Source organism: Sycon ciliatum, chromosome 4 (assembly GCF_964019385.1).
Source record: "Sycon ciliatum chromosome 4, ocSycCili1.1, whole genome shotgun sequence".
Lineage (NCBI taxonomy): Eukaryota > Metazoa > Porifera > Calcarea > Leucosolenida > Sycettidae > Sycon > Sycon ciliatum.
Window position 1 is genome coordinate 40,704,952 of NC_088646.1, and position 13,172 is coordinate 40,718,123.

At 46.2% G+C, this 13,172-nt stretch overlaps 2 protein-coding genes and 1 long non-coding RNA gene across 3 annotated transcripts; 1 reads left to right on the plus strand and 2 right to left on the minus strand.

Annotated features, from left to right (window-relative positions):
* Positions 1-2,720: 2,720 nt before the first annotated feature.
* Positions 2,721-4,941, minus strand: LOC135816186 (acyl-coenzyme A thioesterase 9, mitochondrial-like). Its single transcript, XM_065329585.1, has one exon. It carries the CDS (start codon positions 4,715-4,717, stop codon positions 3,302-3,304), a length of 1,416 nt encoding a protein of 471 aa, XP_065185657.1. The 5' UTR covers positions 4,718-4,941; the 3' UTR covers positions 2,721-3,301.
* A 1,832-nt stretch (positions 4,942-6,773) lies between these two features.
* On the minus strand, positions 6,774-7,220 carry LOC135813572 (zinc finger protein 593-like). Its single transcript, XM_065326663.1, has one exon. The coding sequence runs from the start codon at positions 7,218-7,220 to the stop codon at positions 6,774-6,776; it is 447 nt and encodes a 148-aa protein (XP_065182735.1).
* A 523-nt stretch (positions 7,221-7,743) lies between these two features.
* On the plus strand, positions 7,744-9,492 carry LOC135813722 (uncharacterized). Its single transcript, XR_010553110.1, has 3 exons — positions 7,744-8,143; positions 8,236-8,401; positions 8,930-9,492. It is a non-coding gene; the product is annotated as an uncharacterized LOC135813722 (long non-coding RNA).
* Positions 9,493-13,172: the final 3,680 nt, after the last annotated feature.

A 13,172-nucleotide genomic window follows, 5' to 3' on the forward strand; every position in this document is an offset into this window, starting at 1 on the left:
GCATGCATGGTATGTACTTCGAAGTACAGTCACCGTCACGTGTGTACCATGGTGTACAGCATGGACAGTTACTGAGTATGCATAGGTACTAGGTAAGTGGACCTGGGACTGTCATGCGTGTATTATGGAACGCCACGACACATACAGATACACGCACACACACACACACGCAGACCACACACACACACACCACCACCATACACACACACCTCACACACACACACACACACACACACACACACACACACACACACACACACACACACACACACACACACACACACACACACACACGTGACACACACACACCAAACCACCCTGATGCCAGATATAATATTATCACTGTGGCAGGTGCGCTGGAGTTCCACTCAGTATTATAATCTCAGCCAGCAGCACACTGAGCACACCACAGTACAGCCTCTCAGGAGGACTCGGCTAGTCTGATCATGAGACAGTGACACTGTGACAACAACACACTGCCTCAGTTACCAGTACACTCATACCAAGAGTAGATCAACAAGAGTGTGCAACTCCTGGATGGGTTGGCCCGAGGCGGAATTTTTTGTTGACGTAATCTTTTCGACGATGCATGCGCTGCGAGTCTTTTGGAAAGTTTTGCCTCGTGCACTTGGCCAGGCTTTACTTTACAAAGTCGGTGCCCAGCACGTGCTCTCACACTGCTCTGGGGCAAAATGCGCGTTTTTCTGAAAAAAGGTGACGTCAACAAAAAATTTCGCCACGGGCGGGGGTATCTGCAGATTGTGCAGAAGAGATCCGGAGTTGCACACTCTTGTTTATCTACTCTTGCTCATACCTATCTCTCCTAGCTAGGCAGTCCGGAACTGGTCACTGCCCATAACCTGGAAATGTCCGTAACTAGGAATCACACACGTTTGCATAGGGAAGGACATAGCATCTGGCATATGACGTAACTCTTTCCGAAAGGCAATCGAGCACAGTCAGTATTGCCTATAGCGGTGGTCTCTGATTTTGAGCAATTTATCACTACAAGCGATATAACTATTACTACGACCGATACTGCCTGCACTGTATGCGAGTGGGGTATCAAAAGACTCCGCGCATTACACATACACACTGTATAGTTGGTTGCAGTATACTCCTACTTGGAGAAATGCACCCTATCATGCCTATGCAGCCAAGGCTCCTGACACACATTGTCAGCATACATGTATCCTCACGAGGGAGGTATTTTGGAAGACTAATACTACAAGTAGAACTCAAGAAACAACACCGGGCAAATTTTTCACAAAGAAGTAACTTCCTGTTCGCCTCTGACACCACTTGATTTCACATCAATTACTTTAACCGATGCAAAAATAATGTAGTAGAGGTATTTTGAAAATTGAATTTGATCACTATAGCCAATGCATGTATAATATTATTACTGTACACGGTAACTGTATGTACTTAGCTATAGCAAATGAAAATGAATTTGAGAAGTTGATCGCTATAGCCGCTATATTACTATAGCCGCCAACCTTATAGGAGATGCGTACTGTAGTAGTATTTCCACTAAAACCTGCCCGCAGGCCGCAGGGTGCAGGGTGCAGGGTGCAGGGTGCCTAGTAGACCGAGGTGACCGTAACTTGGAGGTCCGGATACGAGAGATGAAATTATTAGTATAGTAACTAGTATATGTTCCAGCAACTGATGTACTCCTATACTGACAAGAATGCTAGACAAGTCATTGGCATTTGCAGTACATGTACAGTTGAACATCGATTATCCGACCACCTCTGGGCAGGCAACTGTCAGGCGGTGTTCAGATAAGGCAAATGTTCCGGATAAGAAAAAACTGTCTCTCACACACTTTCAGTGGTTATTACTAGCCGCACGACCTTTTTACTTTTTACTTTTCAAAATTTTCGTATTTTTTGAATGGCTCACTACATGCACAGTGCGTACTCTACGGCACGTGCGCCCAAAAAAACTGTTACGGATAATCGAATGGTCGGATAGTCGATGTGCGGATAATCGATGTTCAACTGTACATGTGTCGGGTTGTACCCGCAGTACATGTATGCTCTGGGTTGTGACTGGGGTCACTGGGCCCAGCGAGAGAGATCATGACGGGCTGGGCCATGGGATGACGTCTATAGCTATAAGACGGATACATGCACAGTAATTACCACAGCAATCAGCACACGTAATGTTTTTTTTTTTAAGTACATGTATGCGGCCTGTTTACACGATGGAAGGGCTGCATGCCACGTACCGGGAAGTGAGGCACGTGATCTCGAGAGCGTGCCCGTGGAGTGGAGACATGAAAATTGAATCACAAGGCGAGCAGAAAACGGGCACATCCCGTCTAGCACAAACATGTTTTGAATTGGTGCGTTCAATGCCGACAAGTTTCCCGTTCTCCATCGAAAAGAAACTGTCCATACATGTCTAGGCATGCCATTCCACCCCAGCCACCCCGGCATGCATTATGCATGGCATAGTTCTGGTCTCTAGGCATACACTCTGGACAAAATCTGATCTCATGTGACTGTGTGGCCATGGCAGCATCAGCCACATGGCGTCGTACTAGTATTATTATCAACCCTAACTGCTTTTTGCCAACAGTGTACTGTATACATCGATGTATGCACAGATGCAGATTGCATGTTCACATTTCTTCGTGTTGGAGATCCCATTACAAGCTGCTACACTACTCAACCCCCGACCGGAGGGGTATGATTCTCTTGACGTTACCATTCAATGTTAGACAAAGGTCCAACCTAAGACTAGATCGGGGTCTCAACATTCGTTTTCAAGTGAGAAAACTACAAAAAAAACTAGATGAAAATGCACCGGCGGCTTACGCTAGGCGAGTTCAAAAGCTACATAAATAAATATCGAGGTGAATGAAACAAAAATGCACGTACCTCCGCTGGCTGCATTGTAATGGTAGCATTGGTAACACTTACTGAGATGGGCTAACAATGATGAGCAAGGTGAGGAGTTTTGAAAGAATGGAATCTTGGAATAAAAATATATGGCGAGATATGAGTAAGAAAGCAAGGTAAGTATCAATATATGGGATGTGGATATGAAAACATATTGTATCATATACAAACTTTGAAATAGGGTTCAAGAAAGTCTCAACAATTTATTTACGGCATTACTAGAGGGCTTGGAGGTATAGTCAGCATACAACCGGTGGTGTGTTTGTGAACCTGATGAAGGCGGCCATGGCATAGCAAGTACATGACTAGTAAACACAAGCACGGATTATGCTCAACAGTCTATAGACAAACTGGCTCAGGCAAGCAAACACAGTCAGCACAGTCAGGAGTTAGGATGCGCTGTAGCCGTTAAAGCGATTCATGGTCTTGTCGTAGCAGCGCTTGCCGTGGATGTAGCGCATGGCGTCCGAATACGTCTTCGGCAGCACTCGGCGCGGCTTCTTCTCCTGGCTGGCAAAGGTGAACTGGAAGATGTTGGTGGTCTGACGCGCTCCATCGCCGCATGCAATCTTCTCTGCGTGCACGGACACGTGAAGGTACGGTCCTTCGGTGAAGACAATCTGCGATTTGAACTCCAACATGTCTCCAATCTCCACGGGCACTCTGAAGAATATGTCGTCCATTGCAATGAACTGTGGAAGGGTCTGCGTGTACACGCTCACCGACGCCCAGGCAAGTTCAAACGCCTGCCGCATCAGATATCCACCAAAGATCTTGTTGTGCATGTTGCGATGCTGCGGATGACAGAGTCGTACAGAGGACATGCGTGTGTCGGACATCCACACCGAACCCTCCGGTAGCCGCGGATCATCCTGCAGAGCGGCGGAGGAAGAATCAACAGTTTCCAGAAACAATTCGTGTACTGCCCTTCGTTCATCCTCGCTCGGTGGCCGTCTAGTAAGCGATGCCTTGGCCATCATCTGACGCCCAGCTTTTCTTCTTTCGCCCTGCTGAAACATTTCTATTTCCTCCTGAGTACGCAGCTGCAGGAAGTTGATTTGTGCCGCTTTGCCTGTCTGTGGGTTACGGCCGACCATCACAAGTGTGGCCTCCGCCAAACGCTTCCACTGCCGGTTGTCATTGCTCGAATCCCCATCTTGTGATGCCGCAGTGTTTTCTTTTGCTGCAGTCTCCTCGGGGCCTTTCTCTTCTTGATCAATGAACACAGCTACCTCCATTGAGCTCTTGCCCACCCAAGTCACCATTCCAGTGAGGCGAATGTCTCGCTCCAACGATATGTTCTCACGGATATCCAATCGGTCAACCAACGCTGTAACTATTGATAAATTCTTGGCTTTGTCTAGATTCCCGTGTTGTGAGCAGTGCATGTACGCCGAGTAGGCAGCGATAATGTCCATGTCTTCTAGCAGCAGCCCTGCACGCACACCACCCATAATGTTCATGTAGGCTATGCGACGTTCTGCACTCGTCCCCAGTGGAATGTATCCAACAACTTTGCTGTCCTCTACACTATGCGGTGCAATGTCAGGCTCAAATGGTGCGCCGCATGCAGTTGCTTCACGCTTCTCTGCAGTTACTGCAGTCCAACGCTCCTTTCTCCAGGGCAGCTGGTGGTCCACACCCAGGAACGAATTCCACATGTGCTCGCGAATTTCCTTGATATCTGAGCCACCAGCCATCCGAGTCCACGTTTGTGCCTGCTGAGAACATGCTGATGGTGAAGTGCTGCTACAGGTCCGCACCATCGCACACAGGGACAATCTACTCGTGGAGCGACACCACATTTCGGAGTTGAACAACACCAACTCAGGTGTGGCCTAAAGAAATGGTTGAAATGATTATACCACAAGTGCGTTCGAGTTTCATGGAACCCTGAGTCTGGACGGGATACCGATGTTCAGTTAGTAAAACAACTAAAGTACAGCCACTAATCCACTGCTATTTCCGCCTGGCACTAGCTCAAGTAGCTGTTCAACCAAGAGTGTACTCTTGGTTCAACTAATATTAATAAAATTTTACTTGAATAGCAACAGCGAGTAAACGTACATCTCTAACTGACTCTATCTACAAGCTATGAACAAACAAGTGATGTTTGTGTGTTTTCGAAATAATTGCTGAGATTTTTTAAAATTTAGTTTCGTGCGCCATGCATGGCCTTATGAATGATGACGTCATAGTTCAACTTTTGTAATTGTCACAAACCATGATAACGTACAATGCAGTGTCATGCAAAAAGAAGAACCAACATTGGCAACAACATGACTGTATCATGTACACTCGAGAAGGAAGTTTCCCTCCTTGTAGAGAAGACTGATGGGCCCGTCATCATCTGTAACAAACGTACTCCTATTGATTTCATGAGGTTGACTAGCAACACCTTTCACACGCCGCATATCCTGAACTGGCGATTAGGGTCACATGAAGAGTACATAAACGTACTCTTGCCAGTCCTGGTCACATTGATAGACGACAAGCCTCAGTCTGGGTCATCCTAATAAAGATATTATTATTGGCCTTCTGCTAGCAAGTTTGGGCCCTCCGATACGAATAAAAACTTTTCCCGAGGAAAGAGTAAAAGCCAACTGCACTCCGACCAGCAGGTGCCCGTAGTGACGCGCATGTGCCTTTGCCCGGGCATAAGCGCACCCTCACAAATAAGCGCATGGGCTTATAAGTGATCCTAAATGCAATTCCATCCGCGACACACAGACACCACAAAAAGACCATGTTCACATAGTTTAATGTCACATTCTGTGCAGTGCGGTATCACACTATTTGCATAATTATGCAAGGCACCGGTACATTAGCAACTCAAGCGCATGCGCCTACGTGTGAGACAAAATGACCCACAACATATAGCAAATAACGCAAAACTCACTCATAAGCGTATGGGCCTTTATGTGCGTCACTACGGTAGGCTCACTTTCGAGCTTCTACTCAAACATCACTGGCCAGCACTAACTCTGCCGTCATCACCATGCATCAACGAAGTCAAAAGGCTTCCAGAATCGATTTTCATGTCACTTTCATCTATGTACTCCAAAATGTGATACAACTTACGAAAAACGTACTTCAGTCACGATATTTTACGGGCGACAGTGACATGAAATCGATTCTGGAAAACCTTTGACTTCATTGATGCATGGCGATCACGGCAGACTTAGTTCTTTACCGGAGGATGCACCCAGTGTGTTGACAGTGCTCAACAACGTGGAGGCAGAGCGTAATACACCGAACAACAAGGGCAATCAAGGCCTATTAGTCACTACTCTGAAATGCTGGCTGATGTCTGATGATTGCGTAACAGCATGAAACTCAGAGTAGCGACTAACTAGCCTTGATTGCGCAATTGCCCTTGTTGTTCTGTGTATTTATTGCTTTATAAAAATTAAAATTAAAAACAGACATTTGCTGAGGCTTGCGTAACCTACGGCAAGTCGCTTGCCGTCCAGCTGGCTGGGCGCATACACAAACCAGCGTGAACGCTGGTCAGCATTCCTGCTAGATACAAGTATACTTGTGAACGCACACATGAAATAAAGGCCCCTCATCATCAGTAACGAACTGCTATTGATTTCACGAGGTTGATTAACAACACATTTCACATGCATATCTGAATAGAATGCAACAGTAGATACTATGTACAGTATGTTATAATACAGGTTTTCCACCACATCATACGAAGTATTTACATTGTGAATTATATACAGCACTGGCTATGTACAGCATGTCTCCTGTCAGTAAAATTAGGTGTATCAATGACAAAGGAGAACGTACGAAGATTAAAATATTACAGTATTATAATAAATCTAGTAGTATTATACATGCTTTCCTCACAAATCACAAGTCCTCGTCAGATTCCTCGTCCATGTGAGATTGAGCTTCAGCAGCAGCAGGCACTTCACTGCCATCCAGCGCAACGTTATGTGCAATCTCTGCGTGCTTACCCTTTGTGTGTCGTATATGATACGAGCCCATGCCCGAAGCACGATCAGCTTCTTCCTGCGTGTAAGGAATATTCTTGAGCTCCTTGAGCCTGCGCTTGTGCAGCTTCGACTTGATATGTTCTTCTTTGGACGTACCATCAGTGAAGTATCTCGCACATTCTACACAATAGTACTGTCCAGCACCAGGAAGATCATAGTCAATCGGTTGAGTGGTGAGCTTTTTGACCTCCTTCAAGTCATCATGGATCTGATCCATGTCTTTGGTGCGCCGCTTAGTCCTGAACTTCCTTTTCGTGTCTCGAATGTTCTTGTGCATCCTCTTCCGTCTCAATCTCCCCATGACGACTTCTACTGAATACTAACTACCTCTGCTGCGCTTCAACAACTTTTGATACACACACCGAGGAAATTGCCAAACAGGTCAGAGAGGCTACGTTGCCAATGTACTGTCTTTGAGTGTGAATTTGCGAAAATGTGAAACACAGTTTGTGCATGTGGGAAATGTGCAAAATGATTATTATAATAATATTTTCAGCCTTTCAGGTAAAAAAGGTTTGGCATGTAGACGCGCCATATTTACCATGGCAACAACACAAGTGAAGGTACCGGTTCGCTACGCGAAGGACCAGGGAGTCGTATCTTACGACTCCCTGCGAAGGACTAAAGGGAACGTCACTTAATTTTTGCCGACTACCCGCCAAAAAAATCTTTTCGTGTCACGTGCCAGACACGTCCGCGAGCGCGTACGACTCGCGCTCGCCGGCCGCGCTACCTTTCACGTCAAGCAATCTGTTCACGCCACATGGCTGGATTGGATAGCGCGTACATCATTACATGCAGACATGATGGGGCTGTTAAGTGATGACGTCACAGTTCCTTCGATACGCATAACAACGATCCCACTGGGGACAAACAAAAGTAGCGTCGTCTCCACCGACCCAGTTGTCAGTGGCAACATATAGGAATCGTGTACATTTCTTCGTTTCTTCTTTGCTGTTTTCAGTGAGTGTTTTGTTTTCTCTTTGTCCTTGATCTCGACGATGTTGTCGTGCTCATTACCTTACTGAGACGTCTCTTGTGACTGTAGCCAGTGTCACGGAGGATTTTATTGGCGTGACAAGGTAGATCGCCGAGATCGAGCGTGAAAAACGCTCTGCATTAGTAGCTCCTGTAGAATGTTTTCTGGGTTGGCGTATCCATGGTCAACAAAACCAAGGTGCAAGACAGCATGAGAGATCGTGTAAACGATGTGAACTCCAAAAGGTAAGCTCCTGAACAAGTGGAAAGATATGGGTATTTACAAACTCTCTCTTCATCCATCGATTGGCGCTATGCATTGCATTTCGTCTTCACAGATAATCTGGCCAAATTTATTGTAACTAGAGAGTGCAATCGTGCACTGCTTGGGGCCCATCCCAATGTCATCACATGGCTGTGGTGACTAGTGTATATCTGGGAGAATTTTTCCTCAACTGATACGGAGTGCAGGTGGATCGATTATGAGAAATGCGAACATGTGAAGTAAGTAATTAGTTGTGTCGAAGAAATGTGCAATAAAATAAAATTTACTTTACACTCAAACATACACTGTAGACGTACATGTAACATCATGATAATGATTCCATCTTCATTGTCCCGCAACTGGTACACCATACGCACCGAATACATGGTGTGTGTGTGTGTGCGCGCGCGCGCATGTACATGCACACACTCTCATGCGTGGCCGAGTCGGCCAGATGAACAGACCATGCATTTACACGAGGTGTCCGTTATGTCATTGGAACGCTGTACTTTATGACTTTATTCCAAAAGAGTATGTCTTGCCCCTGACGAATGGAGTTGTGTCTGTGCTCAGCGGGTATCGGGCTATGACGCAACACTGCAATCAGCGCTGCAATTAAAAGAGCACTACATGGATTATTTTGACTAACTTCCTTTGCGTTTACTTGGTTGAGCCCGTGGTTTCATTTCTGTGTTCTGTCATGATTGGCCTCTGGAAATAATCAGAGTGGATGTCATTTTGCCATATATGTGTGCCTTGTGCGACAGGTTCAAGGCTAGACGAACTTCACATTCGGCGTGCGATCTCAGCGTCTGGGACCTGATGAAGTCTTGGTTGGATGATTATTCAAGCCTGATACTACTCGACACACCAATGTTCATGTCAATGTAATTTTTTCAGAGCTGCACTATTTACGTGTTGATGCTTACTTCGGTGTTAGCGTGTTTCCCCCGGATTGTTTCTATCATCATGATCGTGTGTTCTTGGGCTGAGCGAGCACATGCACAAGTGTGCAGCTATAACCCTGTGTATCTTTGGTTACACTTTGTTCTGCAATGCATGTACCTTGTAACATTATGTGCTTGCACTGCTTTGTCTGGCCTGCGTATTTCAGGACTATTCAGTGCATTAGACCCAGGTTTGTTTGGTTGCCGGATGACCTCTTGTTGCGTTGCTCAGTATTTGTATTCATCAATTTTTGGGCTTGAGAATTGAGCTGTTGTGTGGTTCCCAATATGAAAACATCATGCTGGTGCTCTGTGTTTCGATTATCGACTGTCGGAGCAGTCATGCATTTATTAGCAGAACGGTCAATACTGTAGTCTTTTCACGTGTTTGTCTTTTTTGTGTTTTCGCCGGGGGTATTAGCGGTAACGTTGCACACAGAACGGCAGTGTTGCATCACTGGACGACCCTGCCTCTGCATCTGACTTAATTTCCCCAGGATCTGGTGCAGTTACACCAGACAGCCACTTCCTGTAAACACGCAAACAGCAAAAGAAGAGATCCCGCAAATCAGGAAAAGCCATTATGGAAAATATAGAGTAGATCATACAACATTCAATAATCTGGAGTAATTACAGTGAGACAAACGCTTCAAACAGTGCTCTCTCTCTCTCTCTCTGTCTCCATCCTTCGAAAAATACCCTATGACAATTCCCTAGAATTATTTTATTTTATATTCTTAGGACATCATTCTGAACATAATAAATTCTTCCATGGGTCTTCAATCACCACGGAGGGCGAAAATATATCTAAGTCATGCAGTTTACGGGAGGTACGAGCTGTCATGGATATAGAGGCTGATATTGTGCCAGCGTGAGGGCAGAGACAGAAAGAAGACACTGATTTCTTGAACAACTCACCTATATATAATCGAATCCACAAGGAGCGCTCATACTTTGATCCATCAGGACGCGAAACATCTTCAAAGCACTCTCAAACACGGAGTTTTACTGTGGGCAGCCAATTTCACAGCCATCATGAAGGCACTCGACGACTACAGGAGTTTTGCAGAGGAAAAAACAAGGAGTAAAGAGCGACAACAATCGCTTGAAGAAAAAGCAAAGAAAAACAACTGTCTCTCCAGTCATTTAGATGCTGTTGCCCTTGACATCTGGTTCCATCCAGAGGACGCGACTTTTGTTTGTCCCCAGTGCTCTCCGTTGCTATGCGTATCGAAGGAGCCGTGACGTCACACTTAACAGCCCCATTGAAGACTTGCAAAATCAATTTTTTTACAAGTCCAGGCGCTAGGCGCTAGGCTAGGCAGTACTAATGCCAAAGGCTAATGCCCAGGCAGCTGACTTTATTTTCGGAGAAACACTACTCGGGTGGACACACCCATTCCCATAGCGCTGCATATCACATCCGAACCAGTTCCGTTATTTTACAACGTTTCGGCACTTGGCCATCATCAGGTAATAACAATGAATACCGTGGAAGCCACACAAGAGCAGTATATACGCAGAGTGTAGCGCCAAAAAAGATGCGAATTATGTCACCTAGTATGACAGAGAGAGAGAAAAAGGCGCAACTAGCACATCACGGAGGAGAAGCAGCAAAAGGTAGCGCGCATTATGCTCTGTGAATGGCGTTGCACAGAGTGTAGCGCCAAAAAATAAAATGATGCGAGTTATGTCACCTCTATACAGAGGGGGGGGGGGGGGAGAGAGAAGGTGCAACTGTGCACATCACGGAGAAGAAGAGCGCGCCGTTGTGCTCTACGAAGTGAGGGCACATGCCAAATAATTATGGTGTTAATTCTAGCGCAGGATCTAGGAGGACGGAGCCCCATGAGTCAATGCACTATGAGGTTAAAACTTCCATGCCAAACTGTTACCACCAGGGACGCGACGAGGCATCAGGAATAGAATGGTTTTGAGTGACCCGCCTCATATTATAATTATTCAGTGATATTGAAGTAGCAGCAGGGGAAGCCGAGAAAATTCACAACAAATCCCATCCGGTGCTTATGTTCACACGGGGTTTGGCATCACGAATCCCAATCGCCGCGAGCATACCTATTCGGGAGGGCGTTCAGGCAGTGGTGGATATGCTGCAGCAGTATTCCCAGCGGATCGACATGTTTGGGCTGAGTGTGAGCGGGGTACGGAATCTGCTGCTGTTTGTTCTCAGCCACAACTATTTCAGATTCGGCCATCAGATCTATCACCAAGTGGACGGGGTTGCAATGGGTAACAATCTTGCACCCCCATTTGCGATTCTATTCATGCATACGGTTGAGGCCAGGCTTCTGCAGGATTCTCCGTTAGTACCGCTCCTCTACAAACGCTACATCGACGATATCCTGCTGCTATGGACCCACGGCAGAGAGAGCTTGATGCGGTTTGTGCAGCATTTCAACTCTGCACACCCAAGTATCAACTTCACATATGAGCTCAGCGAGGTGAGTGGCTCCATAAATTATATGGATATCACAATTATGATCCAGGAAGGCAAGCTGGCATACAAGCTGTACCAGAAGGCATGTGCTAGTGGTCTACTCATTGATTATACTTCGGCAGTTCCCCACCATATCAAAATGGCAGTTGCTTCGTCACAATTCCTAAGAGCTCAGAGGCTCTCATCGAATACCAGAATGCGTGCAGAAAGTGAAGCGATGGTTCATGAGCAATTAAGATTGAACAATTACCCAGAGAAAATCATTGAAGAGGCACGCACTGCCTCCATAAGGCCAAAGCGTCGTCGCCATGCCAACCCATGCTGCGCATTTCTAAAGCTTCCATATAAGTCAGATAAAGTACATCAAGCAGTGAATAAAGCAATCAGAAAGTATAAAATTCCGGTTAGAGTCGTATATGAGCACACTGGTAGCCTGAGGCGCACATTGTGTCGCTCCGCCCTCGTTCCTCCTCTATGTGTCAAGGCTGCAAATCCGCTACAACCGAAAAAGAGAGGTCGCCCAAAGGGGCCATGTATCTCGTGTATATCCGGGGGACAGGATGTATGTATGCAGAAGAATGTTGTATATCAGCTGAAGTGCAAAGAATGTCCGGAACAATATGTTGGTGAGACTGGCCGCTTTCTGGAAACTCGCCTGGAAGAACATAATGGTGAGGCAAGACGCCAGGAATTCGACAAGCCATGGGGCCAACATTTTCGCACCACTCACCCTGGATGTAAGCTTAACTATGGGCAAAGTGCATTCTCTGCAGTTGAAGTAATAGGAAGAGAGCCTGATCGAGCCCGTCGAAAACTGCGCGAGGCGATTGGGATTCGTGATGCCAAACCCCGTGTGAACATAAGCACCGGATGGGATTTGTTGTGAATTTTCTCGGCTTCCCCTGCTGCTACTTCAATATCACTGAATAATTATAATATGAGGCGGGTCACTCAAAACCATTCTATTCCTGATGCCTCGTCGCGTCCCTGGTGGTAACAGTTTGGCATGGAAGTTTTAACCTCATAGTGCATTGACTCATGGGGCTCCGTCCTCCTAGATCCTGCGCTAGAATTAACACCATAATTATTTGGCATGTGCCCTCACTTCGTAGAGCACAACGGCGCGCTCTTCTTCTCCGTGATGTGCACAGTTGCACCTTCTCTCTCCCCCCCCCCCCCCCTCTGTATAGAGGTGACATAACTCGCATCATTTTATTTTTTGGCGCTACACTCTGTGCAACGCCATTCACAGAGCATAATGCGCGCTACCTTTTGCTGCTTCTCCTCCGTGATGTGCTAGTTGCGCCTTTTTCTCTCTCTCTGTCATACTAGGTGACATAATTCGCATCTTTTTTGGCGCTACACTCTGCGTATATACTGCTCTTGTGTGGCTTCCACGGTATTCATTGTTATTACCTGATGATGGCCAAGTGCCGAAACGTTGTAAAATAACGGAACTGGTTCGGATGTGATATGCAGCGCTATGGGAATGGGTGTGTCCACCCGAATTCTTTTCACAGATGAAGCTGCAGGAAGCCTCAGCCCTTCTTGAAACACTACTCATTGTAGTAAAAAGTAACAATGAATAGCGACATCATCTAGGAA